Consider the following 26002-nt stretch of genomic DNA (forward strand, 5'->3'; position numbering starts at 1 on the left):
GCAGTCCCAGGTGACAAAAAGGGAAGTCTCTGGACAGCAGCTAGGCAGTGGGCCCTCTGATCTGGCAACTTGGCCAGATCAGAGAAGAGGACAGAGGCACCAGGAAAAATATGAGATCATGAGATTCTCTGATATGTTCGCACACTTGCCTGATTGGTGGATCTGATGTAGCATGTGAAAAAAATTACAAATAAGAGCTTAGAAAATAAAGGTATAAAAAAGATAAGGCAACCGTTCATTCTAGGAAAAACAAAATGTGTAAGAAAATGAATACGACTAGGCTCTCCAGTGAACAATATTTACATGCTCATAGTAAACAGAAATATAGGTTGTTATTTAACCCCAAACAGATGTAATATATGGAGGGTGGGGCACAGGAAGTGGAGGCGAACGGAGCTAAATCCTAAACTATTATAGCAGGAAAGCAATACATAATGATTAATTTAAGAAAAAAAGTAAAAGGTAATCACATTAAAAAAAAAAAAAAGAAACATGAAGGTAAACAGCAGAATATACAGCTGGTAAGAGCTGAAAGCGGGGAAGGCTGAGGTAGAGCAGAGGGCTGGATGGTTCCTGTCAGAAGCTATTCCGTGCTCTCTCCAACCTTTGCCTCTGCTGTGATTTTGTGAATACTATTATTGTAAGCAGTTAGGAGGTGTACACCTCACATGCATGTTCGCTGCATGCCAGTGGGTATAACATCAAAGCTGGGAACTGGTCTAGAGAGGGCAGTGAAAACAGTGGCTCTGAATCATCAAGGGGTGCTTTCCTCAGGCTCCACCCCACTAGGTGTTGGTGGGATGCTGGCTCCATCCCATCTGGACCTGTCCTTCCTGCAAGTCCTGTGGACGAGGAGCAAGCTGGGGGCTAGAGCCCTGGCTGAACCAGGACAGTGCAGGGTGTGGCTCCTGGGGCCAGGGCCGGGAGCTTCCCAAAGGCCCGCCTCCAAACCACCCTCTCCTGCATCAACCATCTGTGAATTTAGGCTCCCTACATATTTCTAGCTCTTTCCTGAATTAATTTCTTGGAGGAATTTTTGGAAATAGGCCTGGTATAGGCAGAAACCTAAGTGAACCTTCTGTTCACTCATTCTTAGTTCCTCACACCCTGCTGAGGCCCACAGTTAGACCCATGGTGCTTGGCATATAGTAGGTGCTCAATAAGGAGCCACTGAAGGCATGATTATGGTGCCTACTTTCTGCGTCCGGCACTTTGTTGGGCTCTGTATGTGCACCGCCATGTTCAATCCTCACAACATGCTTATGCAGTTTGAGGATAGGATTATCTACACATTACAGGTAAGGAAATTGAGGCTTAGAGTAACTTGACCAAGGGCACTTCACCAGTAATAGAAGAGCCAGGATTCAAACCTGAGGGTGGCTGATCTTGTGGCCTGTACAATTATGCTGCCATGTCCTTTTTAGAAAAAGGTTTGGTTAGGTGTGTGGAAGGATGGAAGAAAGGAAAGAATGAAAGTAAGAGGCGGGTTCATGACTGACCCAAGAAGAGAACCTAAGAGACCAACCCCACCTTGGAGGCTTGAGGCTGGCCCGCCAGAAGCTGGAGAACTCACGGGGCAACCCCCCCACCGCCCAGGGGGCCATCCTCGCAGCACCTACCTTCTTCAGAGAGGTTGTTCTCTTTGGTCTCCTTGTCCATCTGGCAGCACCAGCCTTCCAGCCGCTCTGTTTCCGCTTGAAGTAGCTTCAAGAACCAGTAGCCGTCTCGGCGGCAGGCCCCTGGCTGTGCTGGCTCTGCCGGGGAGCTGGAGGAGGTCTCCAGCCAGGGGTCGGGTGGGGGCAGCGAGGATGCCTCCAAGGCAGGGTCGTTGTTGTCTCCATAGGAGAGGTTGCGCTTGATCTGGGCAATCTTGGGGGCCTGCCGGGGGCCGGCATCAATGCTGATGGAGTTGGGGTGTGGGGTACAGTCCGGGAGGCTCCTCTCAGATGACTTACAGCTCGAGTCGTTAGCATCCTGGGTATCTGAGTCGGTGTCCCGTCGGGAGGACATGCTGTGAGAGGGGGCGCTGCTTCTGTGGGTCAGGGGGTGGAGTGGGGTGAGGTAGGGACAGGAAGGGGTGAGTCACCAAGAGGGCCAGAGACCAGAGGCCATCCCGACCCGGACACAAGGGAGACAGAGAAACGGATGCATCGTCTGCTCACCATGCGCCTGAAGCGGGTCCCACAGCCCCTGTCTCATTCTCTGCTCAGCCCCTGCCCCAGCCCACCCACGCCCACACGCACACACGCACACATGGACAAGGTCATAAGGTTGCCTGTTTACTGCAGTGGGGCCAGGAAGACCACCAACATCAGGGTGCCGGGCCACGTCTCAGCCCAGCCTTGGCCCCCTGTGAGCTGATTTCATCTCACAGAGCAAGAGCTCATCTGCCCGCCCACCCGCCTGCCCAGCCTCCCATGCCTGGGCCACCGCCCGCACCCCAAACCCAGCTTGGTTATTAGAAATCCAGCAAGGAGAAGTGGGTTAGGGAGAGCAAGAGGAGAAGGCGCAGGAGAGGTGAGAGCAGAGGGAGGGAGAGGAGAGGGGAGAGGCAGCCACCACCTCTGTGCGACTTACCGCCAGTCGTCCTCTACCTGAACCCCGATGGACTGGAATTTGGTAGCGGGACTGGGCTCCTCTTTTGGCACTGGCTGAATGCAGTCAACCTTATTGAAGGACAACGACAGCAACGGCACGGAGACAAAGACAAAAATAAAAAACAAACACCACACTTGCTGCTGAAATTCACATTAGTGGGACGACGCAAACGGACGTGTGGACAGACGGACACGAGGCATGCGGACACTGCACATGGGCCCGAGGCCGGACCAGGATAAGCCGGGCACTGCTCATTCGCGCGGAGGCGGGCGGGCAGGTGGGTGGGAGGTGGGAGGGGTGGAGATGACTGGCTTTCCCTACTCTGAGGAGGGTGCCATCACATCGATCGCTTTGGGTCCGTTGTCCTCCGAGAGGTGGGAACCGTTCCTTCTAGTCCTCTCCTTTACACGCATCAGAGAGAGAAAAAAGGACAACGAAAGAGAAAGAAAACACACACACACAAAGCCACAGCCGTTATCTGGTGTAGTGGAAGTGGGGCTGTCTTGAGGCAAAGGTCACTCCCCCAACCCTGCAGCTGAAGGGCAGGCCGGGGTGCCTGCACTAGGGGCAAGCCTCAGACAGCAGTTCTGGATTTGAAAGCTGCCACCAAGGCAATAGCTGGCCAAGTCCCTGGGCGCTGTGGGGTGCCATCCCTGGGTCTTGTCACACTTGGCTGAAGCTACTTTCAGCACTGGGTGGGCCTGAGGAGCGGTAGAAAAGACCAGGGCCAGGGCCAAGTGCAAAGCTAGCACTCTTTCTTTATATTTCAGTGATGCCCTGGGCCGACCTTTCTTTTCTGGGACAGAGGTATGTGGCCATGGAGCAGCCAGGCCAGCCCCTCCACCATCCTTCACAAATGAGGAAGAACCCACACTTGACCCAGGGCTTGAGGCACCAAGGGGTGGGACGAGGGTTGGTGGAACATCCTTGGGAACTGAAGACTCTCCAGTCTCTTGGCTTCACAGGGGCCAGGAGGCTTTCTGGGACAGAGGGCTGAGCGCCAGGCTCCTCCTCGCCATGGGGATGTAGCCGCATTTCCCCCTTAGTAAGAGCCAGCTCAGGGGATGTGGCATTGCTGGATCTCTAGAAGCTGCTTGGAGAGCGTGGAGTAGGGGTGGAGTGAACTCAGGGAGGGGAAGCCCCATGGGCCCAAAACTGGAGTCCTCATTCTGGTGTGAACTTCTGAGTAACAGGAATCAGGGTGAGCCTAACTCTCTCTCAGGTCTTCTGGAAAGATAAGAGCATCTGGTTTGGCCAAAGAGAGGGTGGGGCTGTCCAAAGACCCCAAGACTAGGCTACTTTCTATATTCCTCAGAATGCCTCCTGAGCACTGTACAGGGCAGGGGCTGGACCCCTTATGAAAGAGCCTAGAAAACAGGAGAGATCCCTGGCCAACTTTTTTCTTGTGTATATGGGGAAACTGAAGCCTGGAGCAGCCTCTTGGGTGACATTTAGGCAAGTGAGAGAAAATGGCCTGTGAGCCTTCTCTGGTCCATTTAGTCCCCTTTAAGTTCCACCTTCCTTCTGCAATTCTGGTGCTTTGTCATCTACTTGGCCACGTCCAACTGCTCAGGGGTGGCTGTGGAAATGGAGATCCATCCAACCTAAGCTGCAATGCACACCACCCTGATGTCCTTGATTGCCCCCTGGGTTTGGGGGGCTCTGCCTCCCGCAGGCTCTAAGTCCACTGCAGCTGCCCTGCTCCCCTGCCCTGAGTGTGCTCCACTTTAGTCTGGAGGTCCAGCCAGGGCAGGGAGAGTCCTCTCCTGAATTTAGAGCAAGTCTTAAAAGCTGCAAGGCAGGGCCCAAGTTTTCCCAGCCAGCTAACAGCAGACAGATTATTGATGTCAGGTGCATGCAGGAGGGGCAATGAAGCAGTGGAAGGGAAGCTGGTGCACCCTGCCCTGCTGTGTGCCACCGCCGTGGGTGCACTGTGAGCCTGGCATCCCAAAGGGTCTGCTGGCTTTGGCCCCTTGGTCCTGGGAAACTATCCGCCTGGATCCTTTCCCATGGAGGGAAGCATTAGGACCGATGTCCCACTTCTCAGTTTGACTTGGGCCTGGCACCTCAAGCCACCTACCTGTCCCCAAGGCCCGAGAGGGCTCTGGGCAAAGTTCCCCTCGAGCAATCCCCGAGGCTCAAGAGCCCTGGGTCCTGGGCCCCTGGCCCTCGGTGTCTATGCTCCACGCTGCTCCCACCGCCAGGCGGGGCTGTGGCCTCCGCACCCGAGCTGACCTTGGATCAGAGAACTGTTAGGCCAGTCCCGCCTCCCACGCGTCGGCTGGCAGGGCAAAGGGTGGAGTGAACAGACAGACAGTGGACAGGCAAACAGTGGACAGGAGATGGCTGGCTGAGTGTAACTACATTCACTGGGACAACCCATTGTTGGGGCAGGGACACGTCCCATAGCTGCAGACCCCGAAGCACGTTCGGGCGAACGTGAGGAAGGCGTGCCTATGGGTGGAATTTGGCTCGGCCATTTGGGGCCAACCCCCCAACACAGACAGACAAACCACCTTTGACCAGGAGACCTAGTGGGCCTCCGCCAGATGTAATTACACGCAGGCAGGTGCACGGCGCCAGCCGAGGACAGAGTGTGAAAGGGGCCCCTACTTGTATTCCTATAGATGACAGTTTCCTTTTGGGGACGGCTTCAGGGTGGGATTCGGAGCTGGTCAGCGTCCCCTGTTCGCTCTTCAGAGCTGCATGTTTTGGGGGTGGCTCAGGGGCCTCGGGGGCTGGGGTGACTCCGCCCCGTGTCACGCTGGGCGGTCGGGTACTGCTGTCCAGGCTGTCCGATGAGTTGCTCAGGCCAGACTGGCTCGTCACTTCGCTCTTGTGGTCCTGGCTGTCCAGGTAGGTGTCCTGGGCAGACTCAGTACTGCTCTGGACTGTGACGGAGATGAACGGCTTCGACGTGGTGCGTGGAGGGACCGGTGGCGGGGTCTTCTTATACGCCACAAGGCATGATGAACCTGCAGGTGGGTGAGAGGAGGGAAGGGGAGAAGGTGAGGCCCCCAGACCCCTTTCAGCCCTCTCGAGTCTAGCTCTGGCCTCAGTGAGGATTTCTGGAGCAGGAGACTGGGGATCAGACACAGCAATGACCAAGACAGACAGACCCAGGCCCTGCCCACCCTCATGCTGAGCCAAGGCAAGTCTAGTAGGGGCTGCCAACGTGGGCCAAACACACCCTCCTCCTCTGGGTCCCACACAAAGGTACTATCCAGCTGGGGCATGGGCTGGATGGTGACAGCAGAGTGGTGGTTAGGACAGCCAAGGAACAGTTAACCTCACTTGTCCTCAAGCTCCCTGAGAGACCTACTACTCCTCTTCTCTGGTCTTTTTCTCCTACTCTACCTTCCCTCCACCCCGTTCCCTCTGCCTGGATGGCCCCCTCCGTTTGGTCAAAGACCAACACATCCTCTGGGGCCCAGCTACCCTGCTCCCATCTTGCCATTCCCACCCCTCCCCCCTCGTTGTTATGTGAAAACCAACACACCAGTCTGCCTCCGTCAGGACTCCCTGTTCTATACCAAGATTCAGGGAACCAGGATCTGCCATGGGTGAGACCTGGGGTCTCAAGAGTCCCATTCCGAGCCTGGCCCAGGGCTGGCCCCCAGCAGGGGCATGGAACACCAAAGGCCCCCAGCTAGCTTTGTAAATGCTGAACTTCTGGTCTGAAACAGAAGGTCCTTTTCAAATAGCAGTAGCTACTTGCTGTGAGAGACTGGTTCCTATCCCACAGCTTCTCTCAGCATCTTAACTCCAACTGCCCTTTCCCTGGTGAGGACTGAAAGGAGCCTCTACTGGGTGGGGCCCAGGCTCGAAGTGGGAGCCAGAGGAGTGACTTGAAGCCCTCCCTTCAAAGGGACTGCCAATCACAGTGATGGTGATGGCCCAATGGAAACCCCAGAATAAGGCTCAGTGCCACAGGGGCCATGGACAAGACCCAGCAGAATCCATTCATCTGCCACTATGAGATGTCACTAAACAAACCTATCAGAACAGCTAAAATAAAAAATGGTAACACCACCAAATGTTGCTGAGGATGTGCACAAATGGAATCACTCATACTTTGCTGGGGGGAATGTAAAATGATACAACCACTCTGGAAAACAGTTTGGCAGTTTCTTTTAAAACTAAACACACAATTACCATACAACTCAGAAACTGCACCCCTGGGCATATCTCCCATAAAAATGATAACAAGTTCACAAAAAACTTATACATGAATGTTCATAGCAGCTTTATGTGCAATATGCCAAAACTGGAAACAACTTAGATGTCCTCAATGGATGAATGGCTGAGGTCCACTCAGACCATGGAACACTACTCAGCAACAACGACAAAAAATGAACCACTGATTCAAGCAATAACTTGGGTGAATCTCAAGTAAATTATGCCAACTGGAAAAGCAATCTCGAAAAGTTATATGCAACATGATTCTATTTATGAAACATTCCTGAAATGACCTCATTATAGAGATGGGAACAGATTAGTGGTTGGTGGGGAGACTAGCGGGAGGGGGTGACGGGGAGGCTGGAGGGACTTGGTTATAAAAGGGCGACAGGTAGGATCATGACGGGTGTGAGTTGATGGAAGTTCTGTAGCTTGACTGTGGTGGCGACCCTTTGAACCTGTACGTGATGAAACTGCATCGGACTAAATACACACACAGGTGACACGAGTGAAACCAGTGAAATCTGAGTAACACTAGTGGGTTGTATCTATGTCAATATCCTAGTTATGATGTTATACTACAGTTTTGCAAGATTTTACCATTGAGGGAAACTGAGGGTGGAGGGTACACAGAATCCCTCTGTATCATTTCTTACAACTATATGTAAATTACAATTACCTAAAAATAAAAAACCCATCTACCTGTTCATCTGATAAACATCTATTAAGCTGGGTTCCAGGAAAGCAAGGAGCCCTCACCAGCAGAGAAACAGCTGTGACGCAAATGCTTCAACAGCAGCAAAAGCCACAATGGAAAAGCCCAGGACCCAGAGCCACATTTTGTGCTCAGCAGTCTATGTGACTAAGTGCTCTGGGAGCTCAGAGCCAACAGCATTTGATTCCTACTCTGCTTAAAACTTTCCAGTCCAGCTCGGGGATCCCCCCGGACAGACACACCCACAATCTCTGACTCCCTAGTCTGAGAAGGGTGAGGCACAGGCAGGAGAACAAAGGCAGCAGGGCAGGCAGGAGGCGGGGCTTCAGTCCACGGGAGAATGACCCTCTAGGCCGCACCCCATGGGAAAGGGACAGTCCTGCTTGGGAAGACGACCTCCTGTGTTCAGCTGGCCGAGAAGCGCAGGCTGACAGCCAGAGTTGGGCCATCTACTGACTATGCTTAGCAGCTTTATGATTTTGTACTTTACTCCTCACAGTGACTCTGTGAGGTGGGGATACAACTGTGACTGCTTTATAGATGGGGCACATGAGGCACAGAAAGGTTGGATAACTCTCCTAGAGTTGCCAACAGTAAGTGGCAACCACATGGTTCAGCTGCACAGCCCACCTCACTCTGCTCCCTAGGCCCTGGGCCCCTCCCTGCTGGACTGGAGCTTCAGGTGTCTGGGGCCTTCACTGACCACTGTGACCCCCAGCATCCTGCTGACCCTGGAGCCAGTCTGCAGGTTCATGTCCAAGCTGAGCCCTGACTGTTGGGGGAGGAAGGGCCTAGACTAAAGGCAGAGGCCTGGTTTCCAGAGCCCAACAACGACTCATGCAAGTCCCTGCTGCCTGCTGAACTATTCATTGCCCTTAGCTGTTCAGTGGGGGAGGAGTTCTAACCAGGTGACAGCACAGCATATTCACACAGCCCTTGACTAACTCAAAGTGTTTTCCCATTTATGCTCTCATCTCATCTCCCCTCATTGTGACAGAAAGAAAGATTCCTGCTCTGAATCCCTTCTCCTCACTGCTTGAAATTCTACTATTTGAGAGTCATTCCTTTGGTGGTGAGGATCCAGAAGCCAGAGGGCAGCAGAGAACCAGACAAGCCTGAGTTCAGATCTCAGCTTTGTCATGCAGCAGCTGCGCAGCCACAGGGAGTGATAACATAGGCTGCAACACAAAGGTGAAGGTTCACACAGCCCAGGGTCGGCAGGGCTCTGACCCGTCTCTAGTACAGGAGAGGCCTGGGCAGCGAGGGGGAGTGGTGAGCCAAAATTTTATCACTCCCCAGCCGCTGATGGGGAGGCTGGACTTGTTCTCTGACCAGCTCAGGGGCAGTTTCCCCCAAGAGCTGGACACGCAGAGCAGCCTGTTGAAGCCAGTGGCCACCAGAGCCCAGCAGAGACAGGACTCACTGGGGATTTTAGGATTCATTTGTTTGGTTGGCCTAAATATCCTAAAGAAGTAGGGCTTCTGTGGAGTTTTCTGCCCCAGATCAGAAGAGTGAGGCCCCAGTCTGCTCAACATGTTTAGGTGGGGAATATCCCCCTAAAGGGGGTGACAGTGAGCTTGAAGACCTAGAACTGAGCCCTAAGCCTGGCTGAGTCTGTGGGCCCCCAGTCAAGGTCCTTGTTCCCACCTGTGGTGGGGCTGACGCTGGCCTGGAGGAGTCCAGTCTGTGCGGGGACCCACCCTGCCCCGCCCGGGAGATAATGGGACTGCCCAGATCCAGGGGTCTGGACAGAGGACTCACCCTTCAGCCTCTCTCTCAGGGTTGCTTAGGCTGGGGTCCTGCTGACGCACACTCAGAGGCCCTGAGCCCTGGCTGAGGCAACCCCTCAGTGCAGAGAAAGTGAACTAGAGAGAAGCCAGGCCAGATGGCCAGATATGATAAGAGGAAAAGTGAACTTATCCTGGATTCTCTATGTCTCTGAGGGCACAGGTCACAGCCAGACAAGTGGTGTGACTAACAGAGAAGACTGAGTGGCCGACATCCCTCAGCTCTGAGCACTGTCCCCCCAGAGCAGGGGATGGGGCCCAACTACACGGGTCAGCTCTCCTTTCAAACATGTGAAATGCCAAGAAATACAGGCCAACACCTTCCCCTGCGCCTTCGGACATCACAATCTAGCCACTTAGTGTTCCTTACACCAACCACACTTCCTCCCACCTTGGGGCCTTTATACAGGCTAGTCTCTCTACCTAGAAAGGTTCTCTCAGCTCCTTACATGTTTCAAATGTCACTTCCTCCAGGAGGCCTCCCCTGACTGCCCCCTCCCCTCCATCACCCAGTACCTCCATCAGAACACCTGTCACATTTGTCAGCAGCTCATCTAAGCATTTACTTGCTGATGGTTACAGCCCTGGGGTGGTTGGGGAACTCTGTCTGTCTTGGCACAGCAGGTCGCATCCCAGGCCCAGGGTAACATCTCAAGCATAGAAAGCTCTCAATAAACTTTTGCTGAATTAAGAAAATGAACCTCATCATTGCTACAAAAACCCCTCAGTTGCCAAAAATCAAGATTTAACCACAGTGAAGGCTCCCAACACTTTAGTACCCAAGGTTATAGCCCCCTCCCAAATGAGAAGCCCTCTCTGCTTGGTCCCACCCGTCCATCCCTACAGCTTCATCTCCCACCCTTCCACACCCTTAGCATGCTCTTTCCAGCTCCAGAGAACAACGCACCCTTTCCCAAACACACCACACTCTTCATGCGCCAAAGCCATTGCACATGCACTGTTTCTCCAGAACCCCTTTTCTCATCCTCCATGCTTCTCATTCTCTGGTCAGTCCCTCCCTCTCCAGCTTTTTCTGGCCCAGGCAGAGTCTGACCCTCTCCTTTCTCTGTGGGCAGCTAGAGCACTTGGGGCTGTGGCCACATCTCCAACTGAGAGTGTATCCCCCGAGCGTCAGCAGCCAGTGTCCGGCCCAGAGGGTGCACAACCATCATTTGCCAATTAAACTTTAGAGGGAGGCAAGCACCTCTGAGACTCAAGATGTTGGACCTAGTCAGGGTGTGACTGCAGCCCTCCCTGCCCTTGGGAGACATTCTATGTGCCACAGTTCACATCAATACAACATGTGGGTCCAACTCTTTGTCCAGATACTCTGGAAAACTTTCAGATTTGCCCAGGAAACTTAGGGCTGAATGGCACTCCAATGTGACTGTCTCCTCCAGCTGGTCCTTGTGCATATTTTCAAAGATCCTGAGTGAGGCATCGGCTGAGCCCCAGCAGTGTGTGCACACTGAGCTGCCGCCCTGGGGCCACATGCTTCCCTGCCCTGGTCTTGGCCATGTCGGTCCCTCACGCCAAGGCTCAGACAGGATACAGTTGTGTTATGCCATCGGCCCCCGGCCCCCGGCCCCAGACATCCAGCCCAGCCTCCCTGCTCCACAGTGCACAAATCCTTGCTTCTTCTAACTAGAAGCTCCCTTTGTCTCATTTCTGCCTTCTGCCCAAGATTTTATCCAGCAAATTCTATTTACCAGATCAGAGTTAATTTGCTTCCACACTGTTTTTTTAATGTCAGGGTATATAAGTTGGCCAATCAGAGCTTAGATGCTGAGAGGAGTGGCTGTGGCTTCAACTCCCCAGAGATCTGGAGGACACAGAGTAACCTGTCAAACCATGCAGCTAAATTGGGCAGCTCACTTGTGCGCTATGGTAAAAACAGAACTCAAGGCTCCCGCCCACCCAGCCTCAAATTCCTTCCTCCTTCCCTGCTTCTTCCCCCAAGGCAGAGGAAGCTGGGAGAGAATTCCAAGCAACTAGGTCAGGATTGAGAACAGACTGCCCTCTCAGAGCCACTTTCCTGTTGATGGCCCATGTGCCCCCCACCCCGGGTCAGCCTGGAAGTCACCTCCCTTACTGTGACTTAAGAGTTAGCAGCATCAAACTTTAATTTCAAACTCCAGCAAGAGGGACTGGTAGCACCTCTCACCCCAACGCCCTCCTGGGGATCCTCCCCACTGCCTACAACCTGGGGCTTCCTAAATGCCTCTCCCATCCCTCCCTTCTCCCTCATCTAGAGCCAGTCTCCCCTAGACTCCCCACACTGCTGCTCCCTGGCCCCCAACCTCCTGTCTTGCCTTTCCTGTCCTTCTTCCACTCTGGTCAGTGGGACACCTGAGGAGTCCAACCATACCACTGCCTCGTTTAAATGGTGCCACCACCTACCCAGAGGCACTGGAATAAACACTTCAGTGGGGGAACTCAGGACTGCTAGAAACTGCACCTGCCTCAGAGCCGAAAGTCCACAGGAGCCAAGAGGATACAAAGGTGATACCCTGGGGAAGACAAAACCGCAAAGCTCAGGGAGTCATGGCTCCGCCCTTAGAGCCCTGTCCAGAAGCCAGGATTCACTCCTGTTGGTAAGGATTCCAACGCTAACCTTACTGAGCAAGCACTCCATGTACAGTCGGTCCTTATTATTATCCACGATTCTGTATCTGTAACCTCCAAATCAATACTCTTGGGGCTCTCGCTTGCAGACATGCACAGAGCTTGAAAATCTGAGTTGTCCAATGCACAGGTTCCCAGCTGAACAAGGTAACATTACCTTTTTCGTTTCAGCTTGTACTGTAAACGAGTATCCTTTTCCTGGTCTGTTTAGTGTTGTGTTTTCACATTTTTCTCGGTTTTTTTTGGTTATTGTTGGTGGTAGTGATTTCTGTCTGAAATGGCCCCCAATCATAGAGCTGAAGTGCTATCCTGCGTTCCTAAGTGCAAGAAGGTTGTGGTGTGCCTTATGGAGAAAACACACGTGCCAGACGACCTTTGTTCAGGTGTGAGTTACGGTGCTGTTGGCCAAGTTCCATGTTGATTAAGTCAACAATATATTAAATAAGGTGTCTTTAACAAAAACCTTGGTGGTTTCTGTTGGTGGTTGGTGGAGATGCAGGGACTCTGTATGTCCCACAGGAGCAATGGTTCAGTATTTGCTAAGTCAGAGTTTGAGAGACATTATGAACATAACAATTGTGAATAACAAAAATGGACTGTACTGTGGCCAAATGAATCCTCAGAACAGGCATGTGAGGTAGGTCTGCCAGTATCCTGTTTTCCAGATGAGGCTCACAATCCTTTGAGCAAAGGAGTAGGGAAGGACAGCCCAAGGCATGGGAAGACAGATGCCAGTAGGGCCCAGCCTGGCAAAGTGGAATTTAGATAATTTAGCTGGTGAAGAAAAGACAAGGGGGCCCGAGAGAGGGCTGCCTCTTCTCAGATAGGGTCCTTGGTTTCCTGGGGCTGCTTGGACAGTGGTGACAGTGGTAACAGTGGTATCTTCTTCCTGCCCGCAGCAGAGCTCACGAGGTCCCTTCAAACCGGCCTGCAGTCAGAAGGTTTTACCACAAGCAGACCTGATGGCAGTGGGAGGGTGTATCACTTTCTATCTCAGTAGCCCAGCACACTAGGCAGCTCTGCATAAGGTGCCAAGGCCATCTCAAGCTGAGTGTGTCCAGAATGAATCTGAACCTCTCCTCCCCCACGTCAGCCTTGCTCTCCTAGAGAAGGGACCCCATGCAGTCAGTCACACTCCAGAGGCCTGGGGATCCTCACCCCACCTCTTCTTATGCCTCTCCCATCTGCAAGGCCTTGTCCCTCCCGCACACAAAAGCACATGTCACAGAGCTGGGTTTCTTCTTCTTCTGGAGAGAAGGCCTGGTCTAGGCTGCACTTTCTACCCCCTGGCCTCCCTGCTTTGTTAGTGGCCCAACTCACCCAAGATCACTCTCCAGACAGGAGCCTGAGGAGTTTTTTAAAAGTACAAATTGGATTACTGCCTCCCTTTTCTAAAGCTTTTCAAAGGTTCCCCACTCCATGAAGTTGCCTACCTTGGCCTACAACAGGAACTGGCCCACTCCCTTCTCCAGCCTCAGTGCCTGCACTTTTCCCTCGCTCATTCCATTCCAGCCACACCATCCTCTTTGCTATTTCTCAAATGCTCCAAGCATGTGCCCACCTCAGGGCCTTTGAGCCTGCTGTTCTCTTTCTGGGATGATCCCCACCACATTTCTGCACACCTACTTCCTCCCACCCTGCTCTCATCTCAGCTTCCCATTCAGGCCTTGGCTCAGGGGTCACGTTCTCAATGAGGGCCCCCCCCCCCCCCCCCCCCCGCCGACTGCCCTGCCTAAAGCTGTTATTCCTTCTTTGAGGGCCTTGTTTGTTTCATCAAGCACTGATCAACTTACTGCTTCACTTGTCTTTTGTCTCTCTCCCCTGGCAAATAGAGATTCTGAGTATCTAATATAGATTTCCGAAGAGTAGGGACCCTGAATACCTTATAAAACCATAATGCTTTCCCTGTACCAGGCTCAATATATGGCTGGGCTCAGTAACTATTTGTTGAATGAACAAACAAATCCCTACTTAACAGTTGGGCAGACTGAGGCTCAGGAAAGCAGAATGATTTACCCCTGACTCTTGAGTTAGAATCTAATGTCCAGTGTGAGCACTATGATCTCCCTGCAGGTCAGCCCCCAACACACACACACACACACACACACACACACTACAGGAACACAATCTGGTGAGAGGTAAGGCTTCGAGCAACTCTACTTGAAGTTTGGCAATGAGGCCATAGGGACAAGAGCTCAACAAATCCTAAGCACTGGGCATCAGGAACAGTTTGAAAAATAACCATTTCTGAAAGGTGGCAGAGAAAGCAAGCAAGCAGTGCTTCCAGCAACATCTTCCAGGCACAGAGTATCATATGTACAGATTTAAAAGAATCATGACCGAGTGAGCCCTGGGCCAGGTACTGCTTTACTCCAGACACAGGCCTGGGAGGGGAGATAATTATCACCGATGTTTTATAGATGAGAGAACAGGCTTTTAGTTTTTAAGAGTGGCAGTGTAGAAAAGCCTGCTTTGGGAGGCCATGGTGGGCTTTGTACCTTGCACAGGGTCTAGTCCTTCCTGGGCCTCAGTTTCCCCAGCTAAGTGGGTTGACCCTGAATGGGCGTCACAAGTTTAAACAACTACAGGAGACCAGGCATCTAACTCCTCTGGCCCACAGCTGTCATATGGAGACCTGGGTGACAGAAGCCAGAAATCTGGACTGAAGAATAAATAAAACCTCTAAATTTAAAAATGAAGTTAGTTAATTCAAAGTTTTAAAAACACTGCATAGGTATGTGTCTGCCTGCCAGCATGGCCTGGGGCACACAGGTCTGTGACTGCTCAACAGCTGCCCTCAGACCTCCAAGCTCCCTGAGCTCCAGACCTTCTCCCCCTGCTCCCTAGGAAGCCTGTCCAAAAGAGCTGCCCCCTCGGAAACCTTGAAATCAAGGCAGCAGGAGGCCCTTCTGGTGGTGTCTCAGGTCTGCCCTGAGAAAGAAGAGAAGCCCCTTCTGGTCGTCACGCCAGGTCTGGTCGCAGGCTCTTGGCACCAGGGCGAGGTGTTGGGGGGGCCCCATCCAGAGCACAGATGGCTGCCTCCCTTCATGGGCCTGACGCAGCTGCTTGAGAGGGACCTGCTTGGTTGCTGGGGCAACACCCTTTGCCCCCTTCCAGAGACAGCTGCTCCTTAGAAGCCCTGCTCACACCCCAGTTGGGGACAAAGATATGAGGAGATTCTGTCCTGGTATGTTCAGGCCAGAGGGGCTGGAGGATGGGTTAGGCAATGCCCTCCAGATGGACCCACAGTTCAGGTCAGCTGGTTCTCTGAGGACAGGAAGCTGCAGGGCAGGGGACTTCACAAGCTCCAGGGCATCTCCCCTGACCGAGGGCCAGCTATGAGCCAGCCTAGCATGAAGAGCTTTAACTGTATCAACTCTTTCCCAGGCCTAGCAGTCCCACTTCAAAGAGGGAAAAACTGAGGCTCAGGGAGCAGTGAACAGCCCAAGGTCACACAGCCAGGATCTGAGCTCAGGCTTTCTGATTCCAGAGCCAGCCTTGTGGCTACTGCTTCACCACACTGCCCAGGGCTGGAGTTAGGTGCCACCTAGCAGGGCCTGGCTGAAATCCTGGCCAGGCCAGTTCCCAGTCAGGACCCTATTCCTGGGTCCTCAAGCAGGGTTTGGCAATTTCCTCTGAATGGGTTAGATGGTGGCAGCCTCTGGCTCTGCTGGCCATGAGGGCAGAGGCCTGGGGCTCCAGACCAGAGCCCCACCACTTGAAGAAAAAGGCGCTCTACCTGCCTGTGACTACTGCCACCCACTGCTGCCCTTCCCCTCCAGACATGTGGTCCCAGATACTGCGACCCTCTCACCAGAAACACCAGAACCTCTGAAATGGGTGTCTGACAGCTTCAGAGCAGAGCCCAGAGAGGTGAGGCCACTTGTCCTAGGTCACACAGCTGGGACTGGAACGAGGATGTGGGGAGCCTCCAAATTCTAGGGTCCAAATAGGTAGCTATTCCAGTGATTTTCAAACCAGCTTCTGGGGGCCCGGGGAAAACTTTCTGATTCCCTCCCCAGGCCAGGTCCCTCAGAGCAGCTCTGTTTTCCTTTTTTTTCCTCCATGTGGAATTCTCACATGGTATTTTGAGACCCACTAGACCAATTCAACTCCCTCATAGTACAAATGAGGAAACTGAGGCTCAGAAAGGCAAATGTACTCCCTGAGGAGCAGGTGGCAGAGCAGGGACCTTGCCCAGGGCTCTGAATGTGGGTGTGTTCCCTGTCCCCCTGCAACCTCCCTGCCTCTCAGCCTGGAGACCACCAGCTCCAGGCATTCAGGGAGGTACCCATCTGTGGCTGAGCCCCATCTCAAGTCCCTGACCAGGGGACCCCAAATAGCATGCTGTTTTCTCAAGAAACATTTCCACCATTACTGCAACCATATCCAGTGAGCAACCTGTCAGGCAACATTCACCCTCACGTCCGTCCTGTGTTGGAATCTGCCGCAAACGTCCTTTTATGTATCCCCAGAGACCTGCCGCAGGGTTAGCCCTGCCAGCAGCTGTGCTGAGGCCCCTGCCCTACCCCCCAGGACACCTTATTACCACCACCCCTGGGAGTCCAAGCTTTAAAGAGATGCCAGCTTCCAAGCAGCAGTTACTGAATCATGATTTTCTTGTTGTATATTAAAGCTATAAACACTAGAAGGGGGTGTTGACACAAGTAGGAGAAAGTAGCCAGAGTTACAGGGCTGTATGGCTCCAGTGCAACACAAAAACTTGATGGGTACAGCCCCGCTTGGCCTTGTGGGGGAATGGGGTGGGGTGGAGAATCTAATATTTGTCTTTTCAAATACTATTTGGCTTTTCAAATACTGGCTCCAGCGTGTGAACCTCACTGCTGTCTTTCCAAAGCCCTAGGATCCCAGGAGCCCAGCCTGGGAAGTACTACTTAGAAGAAAGAGCCTCAAAAAGCCACCTTCACTTCTGGAGAGCTGACGTCAAACCCTGGTGACGGGTCACAAAAACCTGGGTTTTTACAAGCTGTCACAGGCCCCTGCGTCCAGTATGCAAAGCCAGATGCTGCCAGGCCCCGTGCACCTCGACTGCTGGCCTCTTTCATCGTTCTGAATGACCAAGCGGATCCCAGAATAGAAAGATGGTGCTAACAGGCTCATTCACTGTGCCTGGAGTGACAGGTGGCATATCGGGTGACAGAGCCAGGAGCCAAGAACCCTGGGCGGCTAAGAGATGGGACAAAATGAACGGTGCAGAAGTGAATGGGGAAAACCGTGAGTTCAGCTCAGGTCAGCCCAGGCCAGGCCGCCTGCCTCGATGCCAGGCCTGCGGAAAGGGACACAGGAAGGGAGAGGGCCCAGTCCTCAGAGCTTATATTAAGATCCTGAGTTCAGGATCCCAAGTTGCACAATTACACAGGAAAGCAGACATGTAGAAAAATGCCTAAGTGACTCCAGCTGACTGTAGACAAGGTCTAGGCTGCACTAACAGAGGAAGGCGCAGGACCAGGGAGGGGGCAGCCCCACTGGACTCTGGACAATGCTGTTGGTACTGTTGGCGATTATGGACAAGGGACAGCGCCAGACTGAAGCCTGATGAGAAGGGGGCAATCTGCACAGGGAGAAGTCTCAAATCCACCCACCCCTATCCCATTACAATAAGTGCTGATTTACAGAAGGGAAGCCACACACTGGGCCCTGGGTGTGCGGGTGGGCACTGGGGACCCAGGAGAAGTCCTTGTCAAGAAACTCACAATAAAAACTACTGACTGGGCGGAGCCACGTGCAGTACTGCAGGAGAAAGCCTGGAACTGACTGAAAGTGTTGTGATTGATAGTGAGGGCCGTCACACACTTGCCACAGATGGGGTGTGACATGTGCACCATGAGCCGTGTCTAGTCCAACACGAAGGAGGGCTTGGAGAGAATGGAACAGAGGCAACTCAGAAGGGCACGGCTACTATCTTCAGAAACCTAGAAGACTGACACATAGACACTTGGTCCAGGTTGTCACAGTACAACCAGAGGGGCGACAAAAGGGGTGTTCAGGGGGAGCAGATTTTGCCTCATTATAAGGAGGCACTTCCTAAGGGGCAGAGCTGCTGGGAAGGCGGCCAGCTCGGCCGGACACAGGCACAATGGATGCAGGGAGGGACTCAAGCCCCCACAGGTGCGCCTTTTAAAAAGACTCCTTCCAGGCATGAGATGTTCTTTCTTTGTCTGCCTACTTCACACCCAGTTCTGGACGTGACTTTAGACTTCGTTTTGGTGTGTGACATTCATAGTTCAAAATTTTTTTGCCTCCAGAGAATCGTCATGAACAAGTGAGAGAGAGAGGAATGTTCAGACAGCCTAGCTACAGGGGAAATGACATGAGGACTAACTCCAGGGCCTCAGACAGCACGGTCAGGGCTTAAAACTCCTTCCTCTGGGAAGTCTGGGCAGGACAGAGTCCCTACCTGAGATGATAAACCTGTCTTCAGAATATGAGACCAGCTGACACTTGCTAACCCTGCTGTCCACCCACCCTCCTAATACCTACTGCTGGGTTACAGACGTGGCCTTGTAGGTCAGGAGGCCCTGCGTCTGAGCACTGTTACTGCACTCACTGTATGATAAAGGCTCCGATGATCTCACTCTCACTCATCTGTAAAATGGGAACAATTCTGGCTTGCCCTGTCCACTGCCCTAGGGCTGCTGTGAGAGTTTCTTGGGAAGACAGGTGGGAAAGGGCTTGGTAGGTGAGGAGTTGTCATTACAATTGCTTGAAGGGCCCTTGTGAGCAAGGGGCCTTCAGAGCAGACACCCAGTCCCAGGCCCTCTGAGAACTCTGTGGGCCAGAAGCTGGGGGTTCCCGGCCTGGGGCAGAAGTGAGGAGCCATGTCCCTCCAGGGACATGTCCCTCCAGGTGGGCAGCTGGGGTCCTCAGACAGGGCACTGAGGACCCCAGCTGCCCACCCACTCCATGCCATGCTTGCATCACCATTCTAGTATTTTAGGGTAGTGTCCTCTGGTGTCTCTGCCTTGCCAAGCACCCCTCTTAACTTCTCTCTGCCACCCTCTTCACACCAACACCTCCTGTTCTCAGAGTCCAGGCCTTTGCACCTGCTGCTCCCTGCCTGCAACACCCCTTCTTCTCCCTGATTTTGCCTCCTCCTTCAGGTTTCCATTCCAGTGGTACTCCCTCCACGGCATCCTGACTGTCCAGGACTGTCCCCCTGCACCCACCTGGTGCCTCTCACTGGGTCAGCCCCCCAGGTTTAGATGTGCTAGAGGCCTTGGCCATCACACTGCTTTATAGGTCTGTTTACTTTTCTTCTCCCCTTAGACCCTGAACCCTCTGAAGGCAGGGACCACATGGTTCCCATACCTGGGGCACCCAGAAGGGGTGCCAGGCGAATGCCTGTTGACACTTATAAGGTAGGACCCTATCCCTGATTTCACCCCAAAAGTGGTACATGCCTGCAGGAAGACCTTGAGGACACAGCAGCAGGGGAGAGTCTCTGAGGGGTGACTTGGCAAGCAGAAGACAGAGGCGCTGGGACAAGCTGTGACTACAGGTTTCCCCACTCATGCCCCCATGTCCCTCCCTACTCGATTTTTCTCTCCCAACCACTTCTAAAAGCTCATGTTGACATCTGGGAAGATCTCTTTGAAAGAACACCTATACAAGGGAAGGTCACCAACCCCGCAACCTGTCCACAGAACCCTGCCCCAACAATGGCAGTGTGAGACACACTGTAAGGACTGGCTGAACATTAGTGGCTAACCATCACAGTTAATGGTGTTTATCATCTGCTCAGGAATTGGTGGCTATGGCAGTGGCCCAGCCACTGTCTGAGGTCCTCACCCCTGCATCTTATATTTGATCCCCACAAGATGTTTTCACCATCTCCCCTTGTGCTGCTGAAGCAGAGGCTCAGAGAGGTTGAGGGATTTGCTCAGTGTCACACAGCAAGTCATGTTCTATCTGCTAAACAAGAGCAAACCCTCCAGGTTTCAATCTCCAGAATACAATCTTCACAGCACCCAGTCTCACAACAAAAATACAAGTTCGCTGACAAGGAGACTGACACAGACATTCCCACAAAGCTTAGAAGTCACCGTAGAAAGACAAGTTTGATCTCTCCCTTCTGCTGGCAGAATCTGAGTACACTTTTACACTTCTAGAGTACACTTTTACAAAGACCCCAAGCCCAAGCCAGCATCCCGAAAAACACTTGAAGAAAGCAGACTTCACCTTGACAACTTCTAACCTCTGGGAGCTGCTCTGCTCGGATGTTTCTGTAAGCATACTAATCACCTCCCCAGGTTTCGGGCTGTCCTGACAGGCCCTTTTCTGCTCTCACAAAGAGATCTGTGACATCACTTGCGCCTCAAGTGGTCCCTTCCCCTCCCAGGACACCCATCTGTAAAAGCTGGGCACTGCACCAGGTTGGGGATGGCACAGGTTCCACTGGGTGTGCTACTTCTGGTTGACTGGCAGTACCTGCCTGTGTTCAGAAGGATCCTGAAGTTGTGGCCAGGCTCCACACAGCCACCACGGGCACTGGAACCAAGGCTGCCTCTGTAGGAAAAGCCCTCCCAGGAGATGAGCAGCCTTTCAAAAACTCTCCTGTAACACAGCCACATAGAGCTTGGAGTTGCAGTGTTCATTAACTTGGAGAGTTAACTACAACAGTTCATTATTCAGAGATACCACCCACTTCCCCTTTCAAATATACCTCCTTAAAATGTGCTAGTGAATGAGGAACCTGGAATAGTCAAATTCACATAGACAGAAAGTAGAAGGATTGTTTCCAGGGCTGGGGGCAGGAGGGAATGGGAGTTTTTGTTTAATGGGTATAGAGTTTCAGTTTTGCGAGATGAAAAGAATTCTGGAGATGGAGGATGGTGATAGCTATAGAACAATGTGAATGTACTTAATACCACTGAACTGTGCAGTTAATATAGTTTAAGTGGTATATTTTTGTTATATGTATTTTAACATAATTTTTAAAAATGGGCTAGTGAAGAGTCCACTGAGGAATTCTCTATAAACAAGCCCTAGCTATCATATTGCTTTGATCTTTTTCACCCCAAATCCATGAGTCACAAAATAAAATATTTAAAGCTACTTTAAGCATGAATTTTTTTAAAATTTCTTATTTGAGTTAAATGTATTTGTGAGCAGGGGCTGATTTATAATCTGCCTACAATCTCTTTCCTGATATTCAGGAAACAGAAATAAAACAAATAGAAAAAAATTCAAATAGAAAATTAAAAAGACTGGAGGTCTACAAGGGCAGTGATGGATGTGTAAGTATCATAGATCCTTGGAAAGAAGCTGGATGGGAGACTGTGTGGAAATTTAAAAAAATTAAAAACTTTAAAAAAAACTCTAAATACACTGTATAACATTACAGAAAATAGTTAAAAAGTCATTTTAATCTCATTGCCTTAACGCAATTACTATTATACCATTCTACACCAAAACTTTTAAACCGATCTATTCTGGAACGGCAACCTGGCTAAAAAAGGAATAAAAACTTCTGCTTTGGCCTTAGTAACTAACAAAGCAGCTGGTAGAACAGAAAGAGCAGTGAATCAGGACTTCAAATCTTGATTAAGCTGTGTGACTCTGGACAAATCATTTCACCTCTCTGTTCCATCATTTCTAAAAACAGCAGTAACTCCAACTGGCCTCCCTCAGCAACAGAGGCAACAGGCAGGGCTTTGTGAACTGTGAAGCAGCAGCAATAAACAGGGTGTGCTAAAGACACCTTTTCTCGATGACTAATGATCAGTATGAGAACCAATTTAATAAAGGTAAGTACTTGGAAGTTTTGATGTTAATTTTAAAACAAAATCACTTGTACTACTTTCATTATCATACCTCTGGCTCCTGGCTGGGTGAGCAGACCCCTCCAGACATAACCCATACCTCTCCCAGTTCCCTCAACACTCCACACCCTCTCCACCTCACGGTCTTGCCCCCTGCTGTTCCCCATCTGCCTCCTTCCCATCCTCCACCTCACCTTCCCTGAGATGCCTCTCCCATTCTCTCTGAATAGGTGCCTCTCAGCAACTATTTGTTTCCCTCAGGGCTCTTACCTCACTTAGACAGTACCTTGTGTATCCTGCTTGGATGGGGTCTCCAAGCTGGACAGAAGCTCCATGAGGAAACAGACCAAGTTTGTCTTGTTCCCTCTCCTCCCCTGGCTCAGCACCTGGCATGAATGGCTGATTGTTTGGAAAGAAGTGGAGGTGGGTGAGGAGGAGCTGGCTGGGATGGACCCAAGACCTCGTCCCCTGGACTGTTCCCACGCGGTGCTGCGCATGCCCCATTTGAGGAAACTGCTGGGGCAGCAGTAGCACTGGCAGCCCTGCCTTGATAGTGCCCGCTCCTCCAACCCCCGCAGGCAGACACCTCCTGACTGCTACCATGCCCCGTGCAGGGCAACAGCCACGTCATGAAGCGTGGGAAGCTTGGGAAGGCAAGGAAGTTCCAGGAGAGGCTGGAACTAGTAAATGTATTCACAACACACTCAATAGCGGACTCCTCATCATGGCCCCTGGTAGGAAAGTGCCCCAGTGGGGTGATGACCCTGCAGAGATAAACCCTGGCTCTGTGTGCCTGGTGAACTCTGACAGCTCTGGGGAGACTTTTCTAGCCTGATCTCAGCTCCCCAGACTCCTGGACGGCTCACCTCTGCCTCCCCTCCCCCACCCTAGGTAGCCTCTCCTCAAAATCTCTATCCACTTGGAGCCTACCCAGTCCCTGAGGTCCTGAAGGTCACCTCCTCTCTAAAGCCTGCCTTAATTCACTCCATATTCCCCATCAGAGCCCCACATTCAAAGAGCCATCAAATGACTGACTCCTCCAAACACCCCACTTAGTCCACTGACATCTTTCCAGGCATGGGACATGGACAGTCTTTAAATATTTCCAGTCTTCCCTCTCCCCTTGGATATCAGTAAGAGCAGGAGCTAACATTTCTTAAGTGCTTCCTCTATAGCAGGCATTGTGCTGAGTGCTTTACACACATTCTCCTGTCCTCATGCTGTAACTTGTGTCAGGTAATATTATCACCTCTATTCTACAGGTAAAGAAACTGAGACCCGAGAGATTAAGCAACTTGCCAAAGCCTCACAGCTCCAGGTGGCAGCCCAGGATCTGAACTCCGGCAGTGTCACTCCAGAGCTATGCTCTTAACTACGAGGCTGCAAGGCCTTTGGTATGTGGGCTTCCATACACAGTTGGGCTTTATGAATGCTTGTTTCTGCATTGTGTGGGAGCAGCATGACCAGGTGTGGACCATCGATGCAGTCACTCAACAACAACTTGCAGATCACCGTGTGCTCAGTGTGTGCCCTCAGGGAGTGGACTTGAACCAACATAGCTCTGTGCCTGGGGAGTTTAGGATTGTGCAGAGAAGAGGAGAGGTAGACAAAAATCCTATTTGTTGAAGCAACGAAATTGTTACCATATCTACTTTGGCAAGGCTGAGGATTTCCTCAGAAAAAGCACAAAGAAACAGGAACTTGAGACCCCAGTCAGTTAGACAACAGCTAATCTTTGAAATACACAAGTCAACCAACCAGCGTGTTAACGATACTTTCTTGGTAGCTTCTGAGGGACCAAATCGATCTGACTAAATAGCAGAGCTTGAAGGAACTGGCTCCTGCCGAGAAACAAATGGGGAATCCGAGGTCCAGAGCTGGGAAGGGTCTTGTTGGCAGCCACCTATCAACTCAGCAAGAAGCATGGCTCCTGCTCCCCCATACCCAGTCCTTTCCAAGTCCCTGGATCTGGGAAAGGAACCAGGACAAAAGGCTTTTAGGTCATCTGGGTCCTTAAGAAGAAACCACCAGGGGTTGAGGTAAGTGCCCACAGTGGCTGAAAGATTAAAAGTTTTCTTGTTGGAGACAGGGCCCTAGCTCTTACCTTCAGGGAGGCTGGAAATGTTCTGTGAAAGCTGAATTCGGGAGGCCAGGATTGATTTCCCAGGCCAACACAGGCCCAGCTCCAGCTCAGCCCTGTCCCGGAAGGACGGGAGTTTAAAAGGCTGCAGCTCCCCACCTGGGGCCACACCCGAGTGAGGCTTACTTTACTAGGGAACCTGTCGAACTGGCCGTCTCCCAGACAGTGGCTGGCTGGGCCAGAAGGCCACCGCCCGTCTACAGCCTGGCGCCTCTCCCCGCGGGGCCCCACCCGGCCCCCACCCCAGCCAGGCCTCCAGAACAAGGGTGGGAACTGGTGTGGAAGAGGTCTGCTTCCCTCCTAGTGAGGTAAGCTCGGCCTGGGTCCCCCAGGGCCAGGCCCAGCCTGGGCTGGGTCTGAAGCGGCCGCTTCCGGCTTTACCTTTTTCTTTCACTTTGGTTTTTTTTTTTTTTTAACCCCAAAGTGAAACTAAAGACTGGAACGATGTGAGAAAGATGGTGAGAGTTAAGGCCTGGGAGGGCTGAATATCTGGCTTCTAATCCTGGTGAGGCTGTTGACTCACTGGGAAACTCAGGGGAGGAGGCCCTCAACCACAGGCCTTGGTTTCCCCAATGATAAAACAGAAGAGAGGAGCTAAGCGAGTGATTTAAAGTGTCATTTTAAACTAGAAAAAATGATAGAACTTCTCCTTCCTCATCCCTTCCACCAACGAGGACTGAAAAGAAGCTGCAGAAATGACTGGTAGGGGACCCTAAAGGGCCTTACTGTTGGCTTCTGGGAGAAGGCAAAATTCTGGCTGCTGTGTGGAGACCCTGCTCGTCTCCCTGACTACCTCTTCCCAACCTGTCAACTGAATTCCTTTATCCGAGCAGGCCTTGGGACAAAGCAAATTCAGGAAGACCCTAGGCACGAGCCTGACCCTGTCTTGGCATACAAGAGGTGACACTCACCAACAGCTGCCCCAAAACTCATAGGCTACCCAGGACTGGTCCAAACTTCACTCTGCTGACCCCAGGGTGCCTAGCAGTGTCTAGCTGAGACCACTGTAATCTGCTTTATGGTGTTTCCCCACTAGCTGATTTACCAACGCTTCCTACTAGGCCTGGTAACATGAGAAAGGCAGGGATGAGTCTCCCTACCCCTCAGATGAGAAAAACCAAGGCTCAGAAAAGTACAGGGACATAGTGGCAAAGCCAGCACTGGATTCAGGAGCTCAGTAAACATTTCCTGGATGAATGAGCTCACTAGCCCAGCTGCTGCCAAGCAGGTGCAGCATGCACAGAGAAGCGCAGGAAGGTGGACACAGTAGGGGGAGGGTGTGAGGGAGACTGACATCTCTCCCTGGAGATCAAGTCACAAACAGGTCCTAAGGTACCTATTAACAGAACCCCTTCCCCCTCAGCCCTGGCTCCACTTCTGACGTCCCTCCAGCCCATTTCTTCCCTTCATTCTTCACTTTCTCCCATCTGCACCTTTCTCTGGAGACATCTCATTGGCTGAGGATTTTTGTATGACACTGGCCAACCCCCTTTCCCTCTCTGGGCTGGATTAGAATACTCAGGTTCTTAACCAAGGAAATGAACTTGAATCCAGAGACAGGGACAGGGTGCTTTAAAAAATACATAGATTTTCAGAATGCAGAAGAAGGCAATTCGAAAATACCTGACAGAATTTTAGGTGCGTAAATTCTACTTGCAGGAATGGCTCCTAAAGCGACACATGTACACGGACAGGTGGGGAAGGGTGCTCGCTGCTGCACTGCTCCTAGTAGTAAGGCTGGGAACAACCTAACATTCTTGAGTAGAGGACTGTCGGGTGGTATCTCTGTCAATGGAGTGCCATGCGGCCATGGAAAAGGAGGCCATTGATCATGTGTGCCCATGGGAATAAGCTATAACAGAGACAGCCTTGTGTGAAGACAAGGTACAGAACAGCAGACAGTAGGTAGAGAACATACCACTATTTGTGTAATAAAAAGGATGTACTACCATAGCTGCCCGCACATGCAGAGTATTTCTGGGAGGAAACATCTAGACTGTTCACAGTGATTATCCAGGAGCCTAGGTGGGAAAGACACTAATTTTTTCACCACTTTTTTTTCCTACAAAGTTTGAAATGTTTAACCACATACATGTATTGCTTTCTCAATAAAAGTACAATTTTTGCACATAAAAAAATAACTCCAGCAAAATGTAAAGAAGCTTCCCTCTAGGTC

The 26002-nt window shown here is 51.8% G+C and overlaps 1 protein-coding gene across 7 annotated transcripts in view; it reads right to left on the reverse strand.

Moving 5' to 3' along the window:
• The window catches only part of DLGAP4 (DLG associated protein 4), a 175968-nt gene that overhangs the window by 23155 nt on the left and 126811 nt on the right, over window positions 1-26002 (reverse strand). For 5 of the 7 annotated variants that reach the window (XM_031433873.2, XM_064475715.1, XM_031433878.2 and 2 more), the window contains 3 exons: window positions 5212-5573; window positions 2578-2666; window positions 1620-2032 (listed from right to left, as the gene is read on the reverse strand). In XM_031433873.2, the coding sequence (XP_031289733.1) occupies window positions 1620-2032; window positions 2578-2666; window positions 5212-5573 (864 nt within the window). Of the gene's footprint in view, window positions 1-1619; window positions 2033-2577; window positions 2667-2919; window positions 3000-5211; window positions 5574-26002 lie in introns of those variants that run through there. The other 2 variants (XM_031433874.2, XM_064475717.1) reach the window with 2 other exon arrangements.

Source organism: Camelus dromedarius, chromosome 18 (assembly GCF_036321535.1).
Source record: "Camelus dromedarius isolate mCamDro1 chromosome 18, mCamDro1.pat, whole genome shotgun sequence".
NCBI lineage: Eukaryota > Metazoa > Chordata > Mammalia > Artiodactyla > Camelidae > Camelus > Camelus dromedarius.